Genomic DNA, 25,006 nt, shown 5'->3' on the forward strand with positions numbered 1-25,006 from the left:
AAAAATCCAAGGGTTAAACATATTTTTGGGGGATTTAAGGGTATTTTTTAAATAACATAAAGGAAATTTCCTTGTTAGTCAAGTTTTTTTGTAATTTCTCAAGGAATTAAATTACAATATTTTAAAAAAAAATTAAGGGTTTTTGGACCCAGAATTCTCTAGTTTTTCAAAAATAAAATTTTAAAGTATATAAAATGCTCTCATGTTACCTATTTGGGATATTGCCATGTGATTTTCTTGAGTTACTTAAATTACTAAAGGACTTACTTTATGGTTGTCTTGAGTTTGATCAAGGAGGTTAATTGGATCTTATTATTCTAGTGATGTCCAAATGCTTAGGAGTATCTAGATGACATAGTGATCATTTCCAATCTCATTGAATCTCTAAAACTTATGAATGGCTTTATTCTAATTTATTACTTCCAACAAGTAAAAATAGGATTGTGAAACCTGATAAAGATAATGAGACTTAATTTGGTGATAATAATGATTAAGGTAAGGAATGGTTTAGGTTTTAATACTATATATGTGAATGTATCATTCACTGTATGCGATCATGTAGAATTTGCATCCACTTGTACGTGGCAATGGTTAGCTCAATAGGGAGTTAGTTGGACAATATGAGAAGCTTAGAAACAGACGATCAAGCTATGGTTTCTTTTGGCTAATGGTGATGAAACCACTAGTGCTAAGTAATCAGATTTTTATTTCTCATGAGCGGGAACCACTAGTATGTCATAGCTCAGCCCAATGGAAGGGCCCTGATGATACACCTTGTGTCTGGATAAGACTACATCAATGATTTTAGTGATTTTAGAGAAATCAAACCAATCTTATGTGAAGTTAGATAAAATGATACGGATTGTGCAAATAAAACTCTGCTGGTAACTGTGACATTTTGATTACAACATCAAAGTCCTAATGAGTACTCGGGTTGGACCCTTGCAAGTGGATTATTTCTAATCAACAATATTAGAAATAAATAGAATCGAGCGAATAAGAACATATCCAATCAGTGGAATAGTTAAAGATAAAGTTCTAGATTTACTTGATTTATTGATTTTGGTATTTGTCTCGAATGCATTAAAGAAAAGTGGTTCCACTAGGAGTATGGATCTATTAGAACCCATTCACACTTATAGTTGGGGACCCTTTCTAACTGAAAAAGGTTAGTGAACAAATATACTTCATTACCTTCATGGACAACTTTTCTCAATATGGCATTTGTATTTCACTCATGAAAATCCGAAAGCCCTCAGACACTTTTAAAATCTATAAGAACTAAAGGTGGAGAATAAAGTTTGTTTAAAGGATTGAAATTGTGAGGTCTGATACAGGTAGAGTATTATGGAAAATATTCTAAAGTGGGCTGCAATCCAACAACTTTTGCCTCGTATTTTCAAGAGAACAATATTTTTGCTCAGTACATAATGCCGGGTACGCCTGAGGAGAATGACGTAGCTGAGATGCAAAATCACACTCTTATGGATATGATGCTGAGCATTTCATGTACGTCGTTGTTGCTTGAGTGTTTGTGGAGTGAGGCTTTGAAAATAGTAGTGCATCCCTAAATTGGATTCCTAATAAGGTTAACACCTAAAGCCCTTATGAGTTGAGGGGTAGAAGGAAGTCTGGGTTAGAATACCTGCATATATGAGGATTTTTTAGCTGATGCGAAAGTTTATAACCCCTGAATAAAAAAACTAGACCCATAAAATAATTAGCTAGTATTTTATTATTTATCTTGAAAGTTCTAAAAGAATTTAAGTTCTGTTATCTATCAGGCCTTATGATTGCGAGATTTTGTGTCAGCATATTAGGTTATTGAAACTGTACCAACAAGCCACTGGGAATTTACTATGACAATTCTGTTGCGGCTTTTCTCAATGAAGAACAAATTTTGGTAAGGAGTCAATTTATGTTGATGTTAATTGTTGTCAGGAAAAAGGTTCATAAACATGTCTTTAGAGCTCTTATGTTGGTAGACTCCATGACCAAAGCATATTACTTAATCTCCTTAAAGTGTATATTGCTCTCATAAGGAACGATTCATAAGCTTGCTGGTTTTGGATAGTGGGAGATTAAATAAGGGTTTGGATATTTGTGTTGTGAACAAGTTATAGTTTGATTGATTTTGTTACTTATATTATCTGCTGATCCATTATTGTTTTGTGTCCATGAATGGATGCTGTGTAAGAAGTAGAATGTGAGTAAAAGATGTTAACAGGACCATTACGCCTCTTTATATTCATATTGCTGAGGATGCTAGTAATGTGATCATTAGGCAGTTGGATGAATATTTAAATGATTACATGATCCGTTGTTAGTAAATTCATTGAACAGAATAGTAAATTCATCGTTTAAAGTTTGTCTAACCACGGTGAAGTTTGAGCGTCCATGAAAACGAGTATATAGGTCATATTTCTAACAAAATCCTTTTAAAAATATTACCTAGCAATCTCTGGAGGTCAGATGCAGCCAACGTCAATGCTCGAAATTATATCTAAAATCAATTATAAGATATTATATCAATTTTTTTTAACTATTGGCGGACAACCTTTCATCGGTGAAAGTTTCCTCTGATGCCATAAGGGCGGGGAGGAGAGACCCCAATCGTCATTTGTCGTAGGGGTGCAACTTGGGTCAGGTTCAACTCGATTTTGGCTGGGGCTAGGTTGGCATTTCCTCGGGTTGGGTTGCGTTAGGGTTGGGAAAAGCCAAACTGATTTAATTTCAAGTTGTGTTAGGGTTGAGGACTTTGGCCGTCCTCTAATTTTATCATGATGTATTAGGGTTACACTGCATTGAAGTGTGGAAGGCTCATACTACCATGGGTAGAGTTAATAGATGGCTCACTATGCTTCATTTACAGGCCTGGAATATCACCTATTCCCGGGTAGGGTCGGTGTGACATAGGCATCAACGTTGGTGTTTTTTTTGTTTTTTTTTTCTGTTTCACCCTAGGTTAACTCAGACCCAACCCGACTCACCCTAACCCGATTTAGAAAAAAACAAGTTAGATGGGTTGCACTAGGGTTGAGAGATTTAGAGGCAGGTTGGGCTAGGGTTGAGCAACCTTGACCCGAGGGTTAGATTGGGTCAGGTTAGGATGGAGGGAATGCTATCTTGGGGTGGGCCATGGTTGGCTTCAACCCCGATGAGAATGCCAATAACCGTGTTAGTGAAAATTAGGGGTGTCAACGGATCCACTTCGGGTCGGATCCACCTATGTCACAGTCACGATCCATTCAAATTCCTTATCGGTCGGAGTCGGAGTCGGATTGTTCTTCGGATCCTACTTTCCACGTCATGATCACAATCCATTTTAATTCGGACCGTCCATCGGAGTGTCCTATTATGTCCCACTAAGCTAAGTAAACAATTAATTTTTTTTTTAAAGAGATAGAATGGCAGTCCACTATTAGTGTGTCTCTATGCATTTTCTTCAACTAAATTAAAATTTTATCTATGTTTAATCTATGTGTATAATAATGCTTGTAAACAATAAAGCTAATCAAAATTACATACACAAATATAATGTATAACTATTATCAAAGAATATGATGCATAAAGAACAAAACCCCTCTCTCTTTTCCTTCGTGAAAGTACGAAACGAAACGACTGAAATGAGTGAAATCGCATTCCCGTCCAATTCATCAAGTGATAAGAGAGGTTTTGACCAAAATACCCTTCATAGAACGGTTAGCATTAACAAAATTTGGAGGGTATTTTTGTAAACCATTTCGGATCGTGACTATCCAATGGGCATCTGTGGCGTGCCCACACACAATCCAAAATTTTTCGGATCTCAGATTTGATGATCCGAAATATGCCCATGGATTCTATTCATATGTTTAGATCCCGTTCATTATCGTCTGGATTCAGACGATCCGTCGGACGATCTGGATCCATTGACACCCCTAGTGAAAATGGCATTCGTTTGAAAATTTAACCCTTGAAAGGGTATTTTAGTCATTTTACAACATCATTATAGTTCAAAGAAAAGAGTCTCATCTCATTTTCAAAGTGTTTCTCGAATTAGTTTGGAGAAATTTGGAATATATCGGGATAAGCTGATGAGTAGCGTTTCCATTATTGCAGCAGTTATGTCGGCATAAATCTGACATTAAGTGACGGAAATACCCTTATATACCTTCCTAAACTCGTATTATATTTCATTTCTTCTTCTTCCTCTTCTTTTTTAATTTATTTTATTTTTCATCACACTTCTGAAATGACCATACCCTTTGTTTCTACTTTGCATTTAGTACAATGATCTAAAGATCCCAGCCGTTGATTTGGTTCCTCTAAATCCTACAAATTAATGTCTTGCATATTGTTGGCCCAAAAGGAAAACTGGTCAAGGATCCATATCTGACGGTCAAATGTTCAACAATTGAATGGGTAAGATTGTAATTTTTTTAAGGTCATTGACACATTTAGGGGATGTTTGGGCTGATTTTTTTTTAATGGAAAACTGCGTTTCCCTTATATGAACGGTTTGGAGGAATTAGGTCAAGCAAGAGGTTGCTTGAAGCATTACACCCACGGTATCTAGTTTGGAATACCAAGTTTGTTGCCTCCAGCCCCTATATATATATATATAGAGAGAGAGATACACTAAGGTTAATGACTGGTTAATGGACTCTAGCCCATGTAGGTCCATTATCTTATTGGGCTTATATTATTGATGAACGGTTTGGAACATTGATGGGCTCTTTAGATTGATTTTCTACAATGGTTGGATCATGAGACTCAAGACTGTATCGGAATTGTCTCGCCGCTGAATTAGGCAATGAAAAATGCATTATCTAAAAACTAACCCAAAATAGGGAAATGATTTATTCACCTCCATTTCTTCCCAAGGCCACCCCCTTGTAGTGTAAAATGAGCAGTCATGAATACACTGGAGGAGGGTGGCCTGGGGAAGAAAATGGGATGAATATATCACTTCCTACATAAATATATTTTTTCATAAGAAAATGATTTTAGAAGTATGTCCATTTTAATTTTTTTGCGTTTTTTATTGTGAGGTTTTAAACGGTGTGGCCAGATAGTCCATTATATTTCAAAAAGTATTGTACGACCCACTCCTTAGGATGATCCAAGCCGTCCATCTTTGGGCCACAATGTAAATAAATTGTGCCCCAAAAATCATTTCCGTAGGATGATTGTAACCCTCCTATCGTTGGGGCACACGTTGTGCCCAAATGGACGGTTTTGATCATACCGAGGAGTGAAGGCTGAGTGAGCGTTGGAATACTTTTTGAAAAATACTGGACCATACGGCCACACACCAAATAAAAACTCACTACGAGGGTATTTTAGTAAAGAGGTTTTATATTGTGTAAGCCCATTCAGTCCAGTATTTTATGAAAACCTCTATTGGATGATCCTAGCACTGCACTCCAAAAAAATCGTTTCCATAAGATGATCCTAACCCTCTGATCTATAGAGGAACTCCATATTATTAAAACCTCTATTGTTCGGAGGGTTGGGATCATCCTATGAAAATGATTTTTTGGGGGCACACCATATTTACATTGTGGCCCATCAAATGAACGGTTTGGATCATCTCATATAGTACTTTTTGAAAAATACTGCACCATACGGGCTTACCTCCCCGTAGACTCTTAAAATGCTCATTTATGAGTGTATTTTAGTACTGTTATTATTCCACAACACTAATTTTTTTTTGGTTTTTTCCCCATCTCTTTAAGGTAACAAAAAAGAGAAGGGTATTTTAGTAAGAAGAGTAAAACCGCATTTTGTTTTGTTAATAAAGAGTAAAACCAGGTATGAATTCCTCTCTCTTTCATTCTCTCTCTTTGCTCTGCGAGAGCGACTTTTCTTTTTCTATTTCCTTTTCTCTCCCTCCCTCTCTTTTTTTCTTCCCTCTTTATAACTCCACGAATTCCCACCCTCCATACCATGAAAACCCACAAGCTCTCTTCAAAGCAAGGTAAACCCACCATCACTCTTTCCCTCCTCTTTTCTTTTTCCATCTCTTTTCGTTTCCTCTCTCTCTCTCTCTTTGTTTCTATTATTTTCCTTAGAAAAAGTTGACAATCGAGGTCAATCATTACATAAATATTGATACCCATTTTCCCTAGGATTGTTTTTTCCACGTGGGTTTTTAACTTTCACCCCCTCTTCAATGAAGGTCTCAAATTCTACACCTCTCTTGTAACTTTGCATGTCTTTTTTTTGTCTTATATTGAATTTCTTCTTAATGGGTTTCTTCTTTGATGAACCACTTAATGTAGTTTGTTAACTAGTGTTATTTCTTTTGAGTTTGGTAACCATTAGAATTTGATGTGTATAATGGGAATTCTCATGTTTGGTTGATGATTACTTGCTTTCTTCACTTTGATTGTCTCTCTTTTAGGTGAGATTTTGTGGGAATTTATCACTAATGGTTAATACACTTCTTGGGTTCCTTTAGATTTCCATTTTTTTTTATCTCTTATTGTTTTTGGGTCTTATGGTCTTATTGTATCACGTTGATATGGGTAAATGTCATGGTGGTTAATACACTTTGATTGTCTCTCCTTTAGGTGAGATTTTGTGGGAATTTATCTCCAATGGTTAATACACTTCTTGGGTTCCATTAAATTTCTAGTTTTTGATCTCTTATTGTTTTTGGGTTTTGTTGTATCAATGTTGTTATGGGTATATCTCATGGTGGCTTTCTATGCTGATTTTTCTTCTTTTATTTAGAGAATGGATCTGGGGTTGGTGCTTATGTTAATTGGGGGTGTGACTCATAACTCATAAGCTCCATGTTATGCAATTCTTGTCAGTGGGGATATCTTTGGTAGGAACCCTGTTTGCTATTTTTGTTATTAGTATTATTTCTATCCAAATGCTTGTCTAGCAAAGCTGGTGATTTTTCTCTTGACCAGTTGCTCTGTGAGAAACATTCATGTGAAGAAGGAATTGGGAATTTTTTTACTGTTTTAAAATTCTTTTTCTATTAACATTTGGTCATGGTTGTATTTTGTTGGGTATAAGAACTAGAAAGCAGGTTCCTTTTACCCATTTATGTGAATCTATGGCTGACTTGTTTTAGTAAATGGGCTTAGTGAAGTTAATTTTGTGGGTCTCTTTTGTTTAGTCGAATTGTTGTTGTTTTCTGTTTTATTTTTCATTGGGTTCAATTGAGATTTGCTTTTCAAATATCAAGTTCGTGTGAGCTTGAAAATCACATTAGTGCCCCCCCCCCCCCCCCCCCCCCCCCTCTTTTCTCTCTATGTATTATGAGCTTGAAAATCACATCGTTCAATGATTCATATCATTGATCTGTTGTCAAAATGAGTTTAAGACTATAAGCTATAAGTAGTTATCCTAAATCTGCAATTTAAGCATATTTGGATAATTACGAGCCGAAATTATGTTTGAAACAGCTGGTTGCAGTTCTCTAGCTCAAGATTTGAATAAATGTGCTTTTCATTGACCTTCAGTATTGTTTTGAATAGTAATCACCAAAACCATGAGTTTGAACATCTCATTTTATATTTTGTATTTCCAGATCAGGGTATCCTTTACTCTGATATACAACAACAAAGTTTCTATTTTCTGGGTTTTTTGCAGAAAAAAATATTGGCAAGTCACTTGAAGCAATATGCCAAGCATTTCTTGTTTATGTATGGACCAATTCAATATTGTTTTTCTTTTGTGGTAGCATAATATTCAAAGCTTAGCGCATGCCCTATTTTAGTGGCAGATACCTGCATTTCAAGTTTGCATGTCAACTCTGAAAATACACTCATAGAAATTGCAGAGTACTGGAAACTAAATGGAAACTATTCATGGATGGTTTGGAGCTATCACTCTTAGTTATTTTGAAAGAAATCATTTGAGGTGTGGCATATATATTAAATTATCATCATGTAGAGAAATCACACAAACTAATTTTATCTGATGATCGAGGTTTGATAGTTAAGGAAAGAATGCCCAGTTGAAAAGGTTCATTATCATGTAAGATTGTTCGATTCATGGCTGGATAGGTGTGCTGTTATTCTTTTTACCAAGAAATTCTGTTCTTTCCTTTTATATGCTGGGTTTGTGACTAAGAAGCCATATATTTGATGGCTAAGTGGGTTTCTTTTCTCTCTCTTTAGGAATTTCTTTCAGTTTTTTTTTTTTTTTTTTTGGAAAAATGATTCATGCATATCAATACCTTTTTTATTTTCTACATGGAGAATCCCCCTCCTCTCAGTCGATATGGTTTTGGACAGTCATACTTTATTCTGTTTCTCTTTTATTGTTGTACTCGAATATACCAATTGTTCTCAAGCAATAAATACTACAATCATTGTGCATTTTGATCCCACAGAACTTAGGCATTCCTAGATCATCACATGCATCTCATCTTCACATTTCTTTTTGAATGATAGATAATTTTTATGGAAAGAGAGGGGAAAACCCTCAATCTAGATGCTCAGAACAAGAAGAGAAAGAGCTTAGTAACTAAGACAGAAAACATTATAATACAAAGCCCCTCTAGAAATCACCAAACTATCCCTGCCAACTCCTGTCCATGCTAATCTATCTTCATCACTGTTAGCCGATCTCCTAATGTTCTGAAAAGTAATCAAGAAGGCTGCTACTCGGTCCTGAATCTCGTCAATCATATGCTCAAATCTCAAAGGATTAGGATGCCTACCATCCAACCACCTAATAACATTGAGGGAATCTCCCTTTACGATCAAAGTGCCCAGGTCTCTGCTCACAATAATCCCGATGCACGGTAAAATTACCCTCATCTCTGGTTTATTGGAATCTGTGATCCCAATTCTCGAGAAGGCCCATGTAGTCAAACCGTTCTCGTCTCTAAGAACTCCACCTACTCTAGCAGGCCATAGGTTCCTCAAGCTAGACCTATGGAAGTTAAGCTTCAACAACCCTGGACCAGAGGGGTTGCACCTAGGGGAAGGAATCTCTTGCTGCTCGCTACTAACACAAATCCCTCGCTAGCCACACCTGTCATAGCTAGAGATGAACCCGAAGGAAGAATCTTCACCCAGGAGACGGTCAAAGAAATTACCTTAGAATAGATAAAATGCAAACTTTTAACCGAGCTTCTAAAGATGCGAGTGTTCCTTTCCTTCCAAATTACCCAAATAATCCAAGAGGTTCACATTCCATTAAACCTTCCCTTTCTTCCGGTAAGGGGCGGAAAACCAACACACCAATAGAGCAACTAGCCGGGAAGGGAAGACCTGGGACAAACCCAATCTTCTAGGATGCGGCTTCACACGTATTTGGCTATCTTGCAATGATGAAATATATGATCTACTGACTTTCCTGCCTCTACACATAGAGCGAAGTATTCAATAATAAGCATCTTGCAATTACATAAGTTATCCACCGTAATGATCTTGTCAAGAAAGGGAGTTCAAATGAATGCGCAAACTCCGCCACACTCTGGCCAAGTTCGAGGACATGGGACAAGGAATAATGTGGTGGTAAAATGATTTGACATTGAAAATCCCAAAGGAGCTCCAAATCCAAACTCTTTTGTCTTTGCCAGCCTTTTTGATATAGCAGGACTCAAGTGTATCCAAAAATCGAGCCAACCGATTAATCTCTCCATCGAAAATGTTTCTCCTGAAGTTTATCTTCCTAGATACCCGATCCTCCACCCACTATCTTGTCTTCACTTTAAGAGAGTTTTGATGTATGTACTTGATTTAATTAGGTTATGTGCTTTCGAAATTACTGTTTGTGTGTGGGCATGCCATGAAGGGTAGGTTGCAAATTCTTGGAAGGTCCCAAAGCCTCTAGCTACCTATCAGGGTTTTTTTTTTTTTTGAATGGTACCTATCAGGTAATAGGTTGAACCTTGTGACTTAGTGGCTGTCACCTTCTATGATGATCCTTGAGAAGTGCCCTAACATCATTTGAAAGGAAAATGATACATGTACAGGCCTGGTCATGCACTTAAATTGTAGCTCTCACTTTTCAACCGATTATATTGAATATAATTCCCATGAAATGCCACTGAATACAAAGGGTCTGATCTATTTTGATATCCCATCTGGGGAGTACCTCATCTCTTAGACTCCTAGATATTGAATTTGTAACAAAGGATGCTCTCCTGATCTTACACAATGAATATCCATGAAGCATTGCATCTGTTGCTCTTTGGTGCCTTGTCTGTGTTTGGTGTTTGTCAAGGCATGGGGTAGTAGTTGTGAAAATCCTCACAGACCAGAGAAATCATGATTGGTGGTTTTCTTTGGGTATTAAATTGCCTCTATGATCAATGTTGTTGCAGGAAAAAAAACTACATACCCAGTCTATATTTGTTAAAAGTTTGCGGTTGAGTAATTCTAAACAAAAGTTATATCAGAGTTCTTTGAAGAACCATATACTCAGACAATTTGTTCAACATCTCAATGACAACTATGACGTTTGCATATTGGGAAAACCTTTTATGATAGACTTTCCTTCTACACAATTGAGCCTTGTTTGTGGGACATGGCTTTCTTCTGGAAAATGTCCCCTAAATTGTCCATCCAATGTAGCCTCCAACGGTAAGAAAAAAGGGAAAAAGAAATCAAACATGATGCAATGGAAAAATTAAAATACCTTTATTGAGTGTTGATAATGGAATAAATATTATTTCCACAAGCTGAAAAAACTACCATCATGATCTACAAGATTACTAACACCATCCATCCTTTCCTCCTACTCTCAACCTCACAAAATGCAGAATTCTCAAACTTGTTAAAAGAAATTTCTAGCCTCCCCTCCCCCCTTTATGACTATTATTATTGACTCTACTTCTTTTATTGTTTTACCTAAGAAGGTTAGTCGATCCTCGTTAAATCTTAACAAATCTGCCAACCTATACAAAATATGGTGGATAAGCTTTTCATTTGAGCACTGTTTTGACAATGCTGATGCCATCTTGTCAGCATAGTGAAATGCTTGTTTCATCTTCTTTTTTTCATACTCTTCTAAAGAAGCTAATGTTGGACCATAAGTGGGCACTTGCTTGGAGGGTTTTACTTATTACTTTTATTACTTTTGGGCCACATCAATTCTATTGGTTGGAGAGAACTTAGCACTGGTGAATTGATAATGCTAAGAGATTATATCTTCAATTTGTAAGAAAAAAATATTATGGAAACACCATGGAAAATAAAATTCCAGGGTCTACTAGGTTTGCAATGTTCCTTGAAAAGCATGGAAAAGTTTCGATTTTGAGAAAAAAAATCCATGGAAAATGAATTCTTGAACACTGGAAAACTCTCTTTCTCAAATCAACTCAACTAAGCCTATGTCCCAAACTAGTTGGGGTCGGCTAATGAATCCTTTCTGAGAAAAATACCACCTTAGAAAGTCATGTTCCCTAAATCCAAATACCACCTTAGAAAGTCATGTTCATGAATTTCTAGAAAAATGCATTGATGTTGTGCGGCAGACTTGTGACGCAAGTTCAAATACGTGCCCTACTCCTACCCCACCCCCTGTTCCCACCTTAGTCTTTGCTACCTCCTCTCTAGTATCATTCTAAACAATGCGCTCAAAAGCCTAATCATCTTTAGAAATTTGATCGAAATTTTTGTTTCTTAAAGCTATAGATTCTCATATTTTGAAGGTAAACTGGCAAAAACAATAACAATCCATTATCAATATACTCTTCATCTCATTCTTAACAAATTCGTCAAATATATCTTCATTATAAACTGGCTAATCAAAATTTTCTTAAAGGACTCCTTCTCATCTTTGTATTCATCAAAATCGGTCTCTTCATGAATCTCAAGATCATTCGCATCCCCTTCTGAACACTCACCCTAATCATAGTCCAGATGATCAATGCTTTTTGACAATTCTTCCTAATTTTCTTCTTCTTTGGAAACATGTTCGGTGAAGCAAACCCTTCTTCGTTGAAGGCTCCTACTTCTGTTGAGTTTGGTTCCCTAGTTCTTCGCTATGTTCATTTGCTCGGTTCTTAACACCTCAACTTTCTATATTACCCAATGTATCAAAACTTGGACCACGATAAAAGGGAGTTGAATTTGGATAGTCAATGCTTGATGTGATCAATTTTTCATTAACTTAGGAGCTGGTGAAATGTGTCTTTGACTGTCTGGGTATGAAAAAATGTATAAAAAAAGCTTTGTGTGACAAAACTTGAACATGGGCGAAAACTCAGCCAAGGATAAAGGGGGTTGACTTGGGTGAGTCAACAATTGACATGAAGAGTTTTTAAACAGCAGGTATCACCTCCTGGTTGAGTAGTAGTTGGATTTCTACTAAGGTGACTTTCCAACTGATTGATAGAGTGGTCAGAGGATTATCAACTTCCATCGATTGAATTGCAATTCGTTCATTCATGAAGATTTGTATGTTTGGAGCTAATCCCATCCTTCTAACAATGAATGGATTTTATTTGATCCATCATTGCTTGAAATTCATTATATGTAGGTCAAAACTTGCACTCGTACAAGAACTCAGCCATGGTAAAAGGGAATCAACTGGGGCAAGTCAATGGGTGACAACTGGCATGACTAATAGCCTTTCAACTTTTCATTAACTCATGCAAGTCAATAGAGTTTTGATTAAAATTTCAAAACTCAGAGTCGATGGTTGACACGATTAATTTTTTATTAACACGAGCAAGTCAAATGAGATTTGATTGACTTTGTATTGCAAAACTTGGACTCGAACGAAAAATCAGCCAAGGTAAAAGGGAGTTGATGATTGACTTGGGGAGTTTTTAAACAGTGATATGTAGTGTATGTAGGGTTGTGCGTCCGCACCATTTTCGTACTATCCATTATGAGTATGATTCCTCACCCATGGTCAAGCCCTACGAAGAGACTGTTTTCTGATACCAATAACGGAATGTCCCCAACTGAAAGGAAAAGAAAAATATCAACAGTGATACAAAGAACCGATAAACATACCTTATTGAATGCTGGCATAGCGAGAATAAGAGAACAAAGACTAGTTTCATGAAGGGGAAAATAACTACCAACTTGATCTACAAGCTTATGGAAACTACTCGTCTTTTCTTCCAAGATTTAACCTCACAAAATTCACAATTCTCAAACTTGTTAAAAGAGCAACCCCTCCCCATTACTATTTATAATGAGTAATGACCATCTTGTTTCTTACTGTGTAAATCTTTATTTTACCCAAGAAGATAAGTCAATCCTCATCCAATTAGCAAATTTGCGAAGGTATGCAAAGTTATTGGAGATATTTTAGAAAATGTACCCAAATTTCGTAAATCTGCCTTGTCATGCAGGGATATTTTTCATTTAAGCAAAATGACCAAGCCATACAAATATCTATATGTTGAAATATGCCGAGAAATATAGTAAAAGGCTAATTTCATTCCTTTTTTTTACTCTTTTAATATGCTAGTGTGGGCCATCTGCATGCCCTGGCTTGGCGGGTCATTTTTTCCCCCTTTTTTGGGCTACATCACCATCCAAAGGAGTTTGTCACTCAAAAAAGCTGCCATTGGAAACTGGTTATGATATGGTTTCCATAAAGACAAGTTGCATTACATGTGCATTCTGAATATTCTATGGGATACCTCTTGCTCCATACAGAATTGATTTTCTCTCTTTACATTTTTTGATGGGCAGTGAAACTTTTATATTCTAGTGTATGAATATTGACCTTTGAAGTTTGAAGCATATTTGTGATTGCCTGCCCGGTCTTGTTTCTGGAGCAGATTGAAGGGTAGAGCCTGATTTGTATTGGGGATCATCAATCTTGAATCCAAGAGGGGTATATCTCCGGAAAGCTATTTGAGAAGTCTCCGGGGGAATGTTTATATCAAAAAAATCTTTATTTTCATCAACATATTGTTATTGAAGGTGACGAGAAATATAGTCAAGGTACCACAAAATTTGTATGATTTGTGCTTTTGATTCTTGAAAAATCAACACAATAATATGTTCTTTAATGCCAAATTGAGCAATATTTTTTTTCGCTTTGTAACCAGTGAAATTGTAGCACAAGAAGCTGGCATCATTAGTTTTGGTCTACTTCATATCTTTTTGTCGTCAATACTTTCAAAAACATATTGCAAGATATTTGCTTTCTGTATAACTTGGCTTATTTTTGCTGAAGACTACTCGTGGCTGAGGAGCCATTTAGAGGAAAGTGCACAGGAAAGTAGATTCTTACAACAGTTCTTCTCTCAAATGTTTGAAAAATTAAAAGTCATCCTTGGGGTGTGAGATATTTAACTACAAAGGTTTCACATTCAGTTCACTCAATTAAACATTTTAAATGACTGGAGTTGGATGATATTAGCACATAAAATGGTGCTTACACATTTTGGATAGCTTGAATTTTGAATAAGGAGAGTCAACTGTGTATTCCTCGTGTCCAAACTACTAACAGCTATGTGATAAAATAGAGGATGGCCACTGAGACTTTATTTGAATGTTGCTGTGTCTTGGGGTATTGGTTAGTTTTTAGTGGAATATGCATCATATGAGGGAGTTAGCACTCTTTTTATTTGAGAGCTTCCATGTCTTGATCCAATATCTATACTTTAGGATTGTCAAAATGGGAGTCATCGTAATTTGTCTTCTGTATCTGAGATTTATCATAGGGTCACATTTGCTTCTTTTAGGTGCTCTTATGAGTCATAGGGAGGATGCTTCTAAGTAGGTCTAGCATTTGGAAATTATGACAATGTCTTTAGGACATTGTGACATGGTTAAAAGAATGATTCCAGTATACTTTTTCACTCTTATCTGAATCTATACCATCGAGGTCATAACCTGCTGATATTATGAGCATTTCCATGGTTATGCCAAGATTTTAAGCCATTGTAAGTTTCATCATTTTGAAGATTACTTTGTTAATTTCATTAATTTCAAATGTTAATTCATTAACATTGGACCATAGTTTGCTTATATGGTACTTTTCCATCGGAAGCTTTAGTCTCATTAATGTCAAATGATAATTCATTTTGGAATTAAGTTTGGTTATATGATACTTTTCCAAAGAAACCTTTAATCTATAAATTAATTGTTTCCTTTTCTCATTAATGATTTGGTTATATGCTATTATTTTGTATTGTTTAACAGATGGATTCAGTTGAACAAGACCATGATGAGGAGTGCATCCAAGACACATCTGCCTACCAGTTACTTTCTCCTGCTTCTCCTGGAATAAGTGACATCTATGGTGATCCACAGGTAGCTCCTCGAATAGGAGATGAATACCAGGTTAATATCCCTCCCCTAACATTGGAGTGGGACCGTCTCCAGCTTATACAGAACCCAAATTATGCTGAATACATTGTGGATGTTGACGATTCTAATCAGATAGGATTGCCAATCCCAGTTATGTGGGTCCATGATAAAGTTGTTCACATCAAACATGAGCCACTTGAATTTCCTGGAAACACAATCGATGCAGATAATATGGATGTGGACATGCGTTCTCAACAACAAAAGGAATCCACTTTTGAGAAAAAGTGTGACAAAAATGATTACACTGCAGTTCCTGGCTTGTTAGGTGACTCTTGGAGTGATAGCGAACAAGAGAGTTTTCTCCTTGGAATCTACATTTTTGGGAAAAATCTGGTTCAGGTGAAAAGATTTGTGGAGAGTAAAGAGATGGGGGATATACTATCCTTCTATTATGGAAAATTTTATAGGTCTGATGGACACCACAGATGGTCAGAGTGTCGGAAGATAAGAAGCAGGAGATGTATTCATGGACAACGTTTATTTACAGGATTGAGGCAACAGGAGCTGTTATCACGTTTGTTATCCCGTGTATCAGAGGAATGTGGAAATACTTTGTTGGAGGTATTTTATGATGCATTGGTTAAATTGCATCCATTACTTGTTGGTAGTTTCATTGCATACTACTCATCTTTTGATTGGTTATCACTTGCAGGTTTTGTTAAGATGCTTACAGTTGGAATAAATGGTGGCATATGGATTTTTTTTAAACTATTACTAGATTATAATGAATATATTACTGATGCAATCTGATTTCTTGGAATCTTCTAGAAACAATAAATAGTAAAGAACAAATCTCAAGCATTAAATGATATAATTTAATTGATGATGCCAGTAAAGGGATCACAAACCATGAAAATTGCTGCTCCCAAGGAGAAAACCAGCAGAAAATTGAGTATACTCGTAAAATTAGCAACTCAAGCAAAAGGCCTCTAAAACCTAGAGTGGATTCTTAGGAGTGTGGTGGATAAACCTTTGCTTAGGTGGTCTCCTCTTCTTCTGGGGTTTTCAAGATGAACTTCGATTGTTTGGGTTTGGGGAACCCGGGTCCTGCAAGTGTTGGGGGCATTCTTCGCAATGATGAGAGTGAGATTTGGCGGGCTTTTTCTAGCCTGCTTGAGGAGACCGATGCTAACGAGGTAGATATTCAGGCTTTATTGTTTCAAATTTGGCTCATTGATCACTCCATTCTTGACTCTCCTGTCATGGAAAGAGACTTAATGTGATTCACTAGATGAAGTCGGAGAATAACTACACATGGAGGCTCACTGATGCTATCGAGGAATTGCAAGATAGGGTTGACGGTCACTGATGTCATTTCAGCACGTTTGGCGCCCAACTAAGGGTGAAGCTGGAGTGGCTGGGCTTGCACTTGAGACCTTTGATCACCTATCTTCTTGAGGTAGCTTTTTACCTTTTTTTTTTGCTTTGTGAGTTGAGGGGCACTGGTATTGTTTCGGCACGTTTGGTGCTCATGGTGACGCTCGCGCCTGAGACCTTTGATCACCTACCTCCTTGAAGTAACTTTTTACTTTTTTTTGCTTTCTCCTTTTATTTGGCTTGTTTCTGATCATCTTAGTCATTGGGCTAACCCTCTTTTGATAAATATTTAGTTGCCATTACAAAAACCTAGGTGGATTTCAACATTGATTAAGACCATTTCCCTAGAAGCAAATCTTGATAAACATAGCAAAGCGGAATGTGGCTGGACTCTTTGCCTGTGTAGCCTCCCACAACCGTGTGCGGGGTGAGTGGTTGTTGCCTGGTAGCAAGCTCGAATGGACTATGGCCCATAGACTCACTCTTTTGCAAGTTGTAGCACAATGGAGGTCTCGAAAACCATAGAGAGTTCATAATAGAAAGAAAATCCTCCAGAATGACAGTATGGTTACTAACAAATGCGAGTTTTATAAAACCTATCAAATCACACCCCTAAAATCAATTAAAAATAACCTAAATAATAAATAAAAAGGATCAATCTTGTTAAGTTTCAGGCCAAACAAAACGGATTGCAAAATGGATTGGGCCCCATATTGATGAGGAAAAAAGGAAGAATAGTTTGGTATTCATTCCCTTCCTGAACGAACATAGGTCATTCATCTTTTGGTGAATGAGTCCTCCGAATGACAAAGTCTATTCATTGCGAACCATCAATATTCACTATTCCTAGATCCTCGCAGTGAACCATCTCCGCTCACCTCATACTGTAACATCTTATTTTAAGGCTCGGTTCGGTTGCGTAACTTGCCATGGAAAACGGAGGGAAAACACATCATTTTCCACCGCCAGGTAACTTACCCGACATTTAGTTGCATTACTTGAAAAATTTGCCAATCCTACCTATTTTCCTTGCCGGCTGACGAGAAAGGCAGATTCTGTCATTGGAGTTTCCTTCACCCAGTAATGGAAAATCCTCATTTCCTCTAATTTTCTATCGCGTTCGTTTGTTCTTCCTCTGTCTCCTCTTTTATCGGCACCCTTGCCCTCTTTATCACCCAACTAGGTCTCTCTCTCTCTCTCTCTCTCTCTCTCTCTCTCTCTCTCTCTCTCTCTCTCCATGCTAGAAGACGAGATGTCCAAAAACCCTCTTCCCACCTTTTTCTTGACTGCTATTGAAGTTTCCTCGCAGTAAGAAGGGTTTCTCCAAAATTATTCGAAAAGCTCCCGGCAATTTCTGCAGTTATTTGATTCCTTCCCTTTTTTTCTTTTTTTTCCCACATGGAATTTTTTTCTCCTTTGGACTTGTCTTCGGTGACCGCTACAAGTTTCTCCTTGACTCTCGACTGTTGCAACTCTTTTTCCAACAAGTAAATCAATATATCCTCTCATTTTAGTTCAGGTCATATACTTGTTAGACTTGTTAGGTTTCTGACAAAATGTTCTGCCAACATTACTAATCTTTACATTTCTATCAAAGGAGATATTGCGGAGGACCATTCTCTGTTCAAGAATCACTTAGAAGAAAGAAATCACCTTACTTTGTCGGCCAACCCTGAAGCTTGTCTCCCTCCATCTAACAACTTGTCATCACCAAGCTAGGGTTTGACGAACAGTGTGTCGATGATCTCCTAACTAGGGAAGCCAGAGTCCCCCAGCTGCCGCTGCCACTCCTGATAAAACCCTAATGGAGAAGATAGGGGAAAAGGTAGCAGGCCTTAAAGAAAGTCAAGAGTCTAGAGAAGTCCACCTTAGATTAGACTCTGAAGACCTATCCTTTTTCCCAGAGGGCTGACTCCCAGAGAAGTTCAAAATGCCAAAGATTGAGAACTACAATAGGACTGGATGCTCCATCACCCACCTGAAGATGTTCGTAGGCTACCTCCAACCCCAAGGCCTCACCAGTCAGCACTTGGCCCATGTCTTCCAAAGGACTCATACTGGTGTGCCTCTAAAATGGCTACATAGCCTCAACAAGTCCAAATTCTGGAGGCGGGTCGATGTTTTCATGGCTTTCGTAGATCAGTTCTCCTATAGAGATCTTGAAACCACCAAGCAAGAGCCGAGGGAGGCATTCTCAACTTTTATCCCCACTAGGGGACGGAAGCCGTCTAAATGATCGATCGTCCACCCAAAAAAGGATTACAATCAGGTGGTCTTCATATGCCTCACTCCTCAGTACTCCCAATACATGATTATTCAGCATTACCCAACCTTCGAGGCCCTGAAATCTAGACCGTAAAGGGAAAGAAACCTGTGACCACCAGTAAGGGTGACATCAACCTCATCTGGGCTATTTTTTAAGCATGTGGAATTCCATTAGAATTATATGCTGTCATTTGAAATTAGTAGAATCATTTATATGGTTTGCTCCAATCGATCCAAATTTAAAACTTAGGCCTATTCTTTTAAGTATGGCACTTTTATTCAAGTCGGGCAGTGTATAACTCGTACTATTTTTTAATCATGTGAGCTGAAGTTCCCGTAAGTGACAATGCTCTTCACAAATGATCCCAAACCTTGCATTGGTTTCAAAGAGTGTCCCATCACCAAGATATCTCTACATATCATCTAGGTGTGCAGGGACTAGATCTACACTGTTAGATACTTAGATCTCACCAGAAAATCAATGAGTTGTACTTTCCATCAGGACCACTCTACTTGGGGTGGGATCATGACCTTCCATTCTTAATACACCAATTAGGTTCATTGGAATACTAGGAGAACTGTTGGATCATACCACTGAGCTAATATGAAGCTTTTTTGTGGGCCCATACTTGTGTTTTTAATGTGGTGAGACCTACTTAGGCCTAGTCTAAGTAACCTTATTTTGAGGTCAACATGTTATTGTTTCATACAATCCTTCCATCAATGTGACTGGTTCCTTTTGGTCCTTTTCCATTAGAGCTATTACTGGGTGTATTTTTTTTTTCAAGGAAAATGTGCTTAGAGATGGAGGCCACCTATTTGGTTGTCTAGACTGTCATCTGCTGTGCCCAATTATGGTTGAACCATGCTTCAAAAGTCTCCCTGTTGGATGTTACTACCTGTTTAGTTTGTGCCCTGTAAATGAACGATCAAAAAACAAATCAGTGGGTAAGGATTGTCTGTTGAGGGTGACTTTGTGTGTGTGGGGCCCATCCAGAGTAAAGCTCAGCTGATGAACAGTGGCCCCAGCCATACTTTTCCCCGGTAAAAGTTGGAAAAGGACATGAGGACATGCAAGGAGAGCATCAGAGCCAGGATGTCCATCCTGGCCTGGCCCTGACGCTCTCCCATGGCATCCTTGTAACACTACTCCTAAAAGTTTTTCTTGAATGTCATATAATAACTTTTCCCAGCATCTAGGTTCTCCATGCCGAATTTTTATCCAATTGAGGGTAAGACTGGTGGTACATATTACTGAAAAAAATTGGGCTATCAATCAAAGATTGCCTGTAGAGTAGCATCCTAGTTAGAAAAAAGTCCCATTATACAACATGGGAACACCTATATTGCCAGGGTTTGACAGATTGTGTGTCATTCCCTAGTTAAGAATCAGGACCTGTAAATGCTGAATTGTCGAATACTTGTATGGCTGACTATTAAGTACTTGGTCTCTTCTGTTGGATATTGTTGTCTACAGGTCCTATGTAGGTGATCTTTTCCATCCTTTGTTTTCATAGTTGAATCTTAAATTGGTAGATTTAACATATGCACTTTAAGAAGTTTGATCTTACTTTTCAAATTTATTAGCGCAATATGCACCAGTTTTCTTTCTATTCAAGCACTTTATTCTGTTGTTAATAGGTACAGTTTTGCCAAACTTTGTTTAATGTTTGAATTGTAAAATCGCCCTATACTGCATCCTGTTACAACTTCCTTTCATTTTGAAGTGTTAGATGGCTTGCCATTTGTCATTCTCATGTTTTCTTGCAGAAAATCTGTCTTTATTACAAGTGGTATTTTACCTCTGTTTTAGCAGTATTGATAATAAAAAAAGTAATATTTATATGACAAGATATCTTTTATCTGTACGGTCAAATTTAGATAAATTCATACAAGTCGTAATTTGTTGGTAGGCCTCTAAGACATTTAGCGAGGGGAAAATTTCTCTGGAAGAATATGTCTCCACATTAAAGGCTACAGTTGGGTTGGGCAATCTGGTTGACGCTGTTGGAGTTGGTAAGGGTAAGCAAGACCTTACCGGCATGGTCATGGAACCTATAAAGACAAATCATGTTATTTCTGCTCGTTCGGAAATACCCATTGGCAAAGCATGCTCCTCTCTCACATCTGAAGAAATCATCAAATTTCTTACAGGTGATTTCAGATTAAGCAAAGCCCGGTCAAATGATCTCTTTTGGGAAGCCGTTTGGCCTCGTTTGCTTGCAAGAGGATGGCACTCTGAGCAGCCTAATAATCATAGTTATGTTGGCTCTAAACATTCTTTGGTATTTCTCATCCCTGGTGTTAAAAAGTTCTCTAGAAGAAGACTAGTTAAAGGCAATGATTATTTTGATTCTGTCACTGATGTTTTGAACAAAGTGGCATCAGACCCAATGCTTCTCGAGCTTGAAGTTGAAACAGTTAATGGAAACATATCTAAAGAAGACTATGGATGGGATATGGATGCCAAATTGGACCAATCTGGTCTGTCCGATCATCAGCGCCATTGCTATCTTCTCCCAAGACCTCAAAATTGCAGTCCAGAGCTTTTGAAATTTACTGTTGTAGATACCAGTTTGGTTCATGGACAAGGACCATATAAAGTAAGAGAACTGAGGACTTTACCTGTGGATAGCACCCATATTGACAGCCCCGCAAGCCTTTCAAGAGAAACAGAAGGTACTAGCTCTGAAGAGCAGGTTGATGATCAAGACTCAGCCGAGGTTAATATGAAGCTTCTTTGTGGGCCCAGAATGCCGATGGATGGGACAAACTCAACTTATGTGTCAACTGAAAATCACAAGGATCAAAACCCTGATATGCTTACCGAAAAGCACCGAGGAAAAAGCATAAAGTGTGCATTCAGTCGCAGGGTCAAATCTGACCGTCCAAACTATTTATCCCCTGTTCCTAAGCGGCGGAGATTAAATGCTTGTAACATTTCAGATAAAGAAGAGAAGTCTGGTTGCTGGTCAAACTTAGTTGAAGCTAGAGATGTCATGGGTCCACAAATTGGTCCATCCCAACAAAAGACACCGACCCGATCTTCGGATAAAGGTAGTCCAGTTGAGAGCAGTGAACACATACTAAGTGAGAATTGTTTTGCTCCAAGTACTGTTTCCGAAACAGAATTTTCTAATGAAAAGCCTCAACTCCGGGGTTTGATTGACCTCAACCTTCCACATGTTCCACTCGATTTTGAAACTGGTGAACCATTTATAGGAGATGCTGCAGATAGCCAGGTTGATTTTAGTACTAAGGGAGCTTCTAATGTAGACCCTGAGGAAAGCCAGTCACTGAGAACCTCTAATGGCATGTCTAATGTAGAGCCTGCTCGTAGGCAGAGCACTAGAAACCGGCCATTGACAACAAGAGCTTTGGAAGCTTTACAATGTGATTTTTTTAATACAAAGCGGCGGAGAAAGGGCAGAAAGGCCTTGTCATGTGAAAATGAAATACCCAAGTCTTCTTCCAGGAGGCGGGCACGTGGTAGTGTTGGAGTTTCTGTACCCACGATGAATTCAAATTCTGGTAATGTCAGTAACAGTGTCATGGATTCCAAGGTTGAGGGGGTGGATGAAAAGTTTAGCAGTAACACAAACATGGTTAACAAGTCTCAGATTCGGTCTTGAAAAAAAAGGAGCACAGGACATACATGGGGTCCATAAAACTGCCCATTAGCCCGAAATTTTGACAGGAGAAGGCAACATGCCCAGCTAGAGATTTACCCGCTTTTTGCTAGGAGATGCAACAAGGCAGGTTTTTCAGATATTGTGAACATGTGATAATCCAAGTGATTTTGTCATATGCGACAAATGATACTACAATAACAATGAGATCATCTCATGGTGTTTTGGTTCACATAATTTATTTCAGATACGGGGCCCAAATATCTGAAATTGGGAATTTGAGGTCAACTGAAACCTTATATTTGAGTAATATATTTTGAACAATAAAATTTGAAGGTTCTCTAGTGGCGTATCCTGTGGTGTAACAGATCTCCACTTATACTCTTGCCGGTCAAAAGCTGCAGGGGCTGTTCATGTTGGTTGTTTAATCACATACTTTGATGGAGCAAACTTCTTAGTACCAATTTCCAAATTCCAATTGCCTATTCCTGTGGTTGTCCTAACTCATTATACAAGTGGGCAAACATATTTATGCGGTCCTGCAGCATTGTAATGGGTATGGTTTCTTGTCTTGTTATTATAAGAGCTTACTTCATCTGTAATAGAAATTTCTATTAGTGGTCATTGTTTTACTTCAATATATTCAGGAACCAACTTTATTTTCTGAAATTTTCATTTGTAGAAGCATGAAACAAGCTTCAAATTTAACTGTGGAGCTGCAAATGTGGAAAATATTGACAATTTGTTTCTTAATTGAGCAGAAAATAAAGCAAGCTTAATACAGGCACAAACAAACATGCAGATTCATCTGCACTGATTAGTGAATGCTTATGCAGTAAGAGAAAAACATTGGTTTTTTACCTGCTTCTTTTCTCAACACATCTTCCTATATGTATGTATGTGTCTGTTTCTCTTATTTTGAAGCCATAAGGATTTTGGAAGACTAGATTTTACCCATTACCAACTGGGCAAGATACTCCCTGAGTTGGACTGGTGCCTATGTACTGTTGACGTGGGTTGGGCCTATAATATAAAACGGTGCTATGTATGTTTTTCATTTTTGTTGAAGTCTTTTGGTCCATAAGGATTCTGAAATGTTTTTTTTTTTTTTTTTTTTTTGTTGAAGTCTTTTGGTCCACAAAGCATATATGTATAACAACTTTAGGCTACAATTTTTTTTAAAAAAATTCTTAATATCCAAGAATGCACGACAAGATTTTATAAAGATATCTTGGACTCCTTATTTTTACCTTAGTATTTAAAATCTTCTTGAAATTAGAAATCATAAATGACTGTTAGATTTCGTATATTAGCATAAGTTATCTTACTTCATCATTTTGTTTGGTTGAGTAATGTAGCTCATGATTTAGTATTAACTTCTCCATCTATATGTGTGGAGTTGTGGGAAGGAAGTTTATTATGGGTTGGAGAAGACTCAGAAAGGAACCAGGTTTAGAAGCTTCATAATAAGCCGTTCATCATCTTGTGTGGATAGTGTAAACATGAACCATTTAACTTGTCTATTAAGTTTTAGCTTCTAACATGTTAATCTGGCATATTCTTTTATGTCCTTTTATTTGGTTATCTAATTTTCTGGGACTTAAGGAGCTTGTCTCTTGTTTCTGGTAAATGACTTAAAAGTTCATTATCTGTTGAGCTATTAGGCAAAACTTACTCTTCTTTTCCGTGGAATTTATCTAGGAACCCGAGCCCACCTGAAATTTTATTTATGAAATAGGGGTGCAACTCGGGTCGGGTTGGGTCTGGTTGAGGCGAACCCGAACCCGACCCGAGGAACCATTTACTCAACCCAAACCTGCCCCGACCCGAGTTCCAACTCGATGAGGTTCAAACCGACCCAAGGAACCCAACAACCCGACCCAACCAGAGTTTTTAAGCTTAATAAAATAAAAAATTTAGGGTTTCACCCGGGTTGGGTTGCCCAAGCCCTCAACCCAACCTGACCCGACCTTTTTTGGGTTGAATTGCACCCCTAAATTGAACAAAGAGAAGTACAAGAGGGGGGCATACAAAACTTGCCTCGAAACAAAACTAGAAGGAAAATTACTTACAACGGATACTAGGGATGCCCAAAGAGACATTTTAAGGTGCCCCTAGCCCTTCTAGGAATTTCTTTTCATTGCTAGTATGTATGATTCTCTTTTTCTGTAAAAACAAAATTAGCCAAAGAGACAGCAACTTGGTGGGCTTCTTTGAGTTGATGCGACACTTTCAGCCTATAACTCAAAATTAGCCAAAACTTGAGCTCTTGTTATTGTCTCTTGTTCCAACATGCTAGTATGGCATATCCTTTCATTTCTTTTTATCTGGAAAATTTTACTTAGATTCATTGTTAGTATCGGCTGTATTACCTTTGTACGATCAATTTCCTTTCAATCGTCAAGTATGAGTCTGGATACACTGTGGGACAGTCCAGTAGCCTTTTGGGCCCAACTAAGGCCTTAGTCAAGTCCAATATTTCTTTCCATTTAATAGAATAGATGATCCCTTTTGCTACTTTTAAACTCCATGATGATCTAACATTGAGATACC

The 25,006-nt window shown here is 37.7% G+C and overlaps 1 protein-coding gene across 4 annotated transcripts; it reads left to right on the forward strand.

Moving 5' to 3' along the window:
- The first annotated feature begins 5,824 nt into the window (after positions 1-5,824).
- LOC143881520 (uncharacterized) lies at positions 5,825-23,313 on the forward strand. 4 transcript variants are annotated; one of them, XM_077384624.1, is made up of 5 exons: positions 5,936-5,962; positions 6,114-6,163; positions 13,703-13,868; positions 15,075-15,803; positions 20,738-23,313. In XM_077384624.1, the coding sequence occupies exons 4-5, from the start codon at positions 15,075-15,077 to the stop codon at positions 22,454-22,456; spliced, it is 2,448 nt and encodes an 815-aa protein (XP_077240739.1). In that variant the 5' UTR covers positions 5,936-5,962; positions 6,114-6,163; positions 13,703-13,868; the 3' UTR covers positions 22,457-23,313. The 4 variants fall into 4 exon arrangements, with proteins under 4 accessions (XP_077240738.1, XP_077240742.1, XP_077240739.1 ...); XM_077384623.1 differs by lacking the exon at positions 6,114-6,163 and having other exon boundaries at positions 5,825-5,962; XM_077384625.1 differs by lacking the exons at positions 5,936-5,962; positions 6,114-6,163 and adding an exon at positions 6,270-6,388.
- Positions 23,314-25,006: the final 1,693 nt, after the last annotated feature.

This window comes from Tasmannia lanceolata, unplaced genomic scaffold (assembly GCF_043159265.1).
Source record: "Tasmannia lanceolata isolate RefF3 unplaced genomic scaffold, GAP_Taslan_0.1 ptg000007l, whole genome shotgun sequence".
Classification (NCBI taxonomy): domain Eukaryota; kingdom Viridiplantae; phylum Streptophyta; class Magnoliopsida; order Canellales; family Winteraceae; genus Tasmannia; species Tasmannia lanceolata.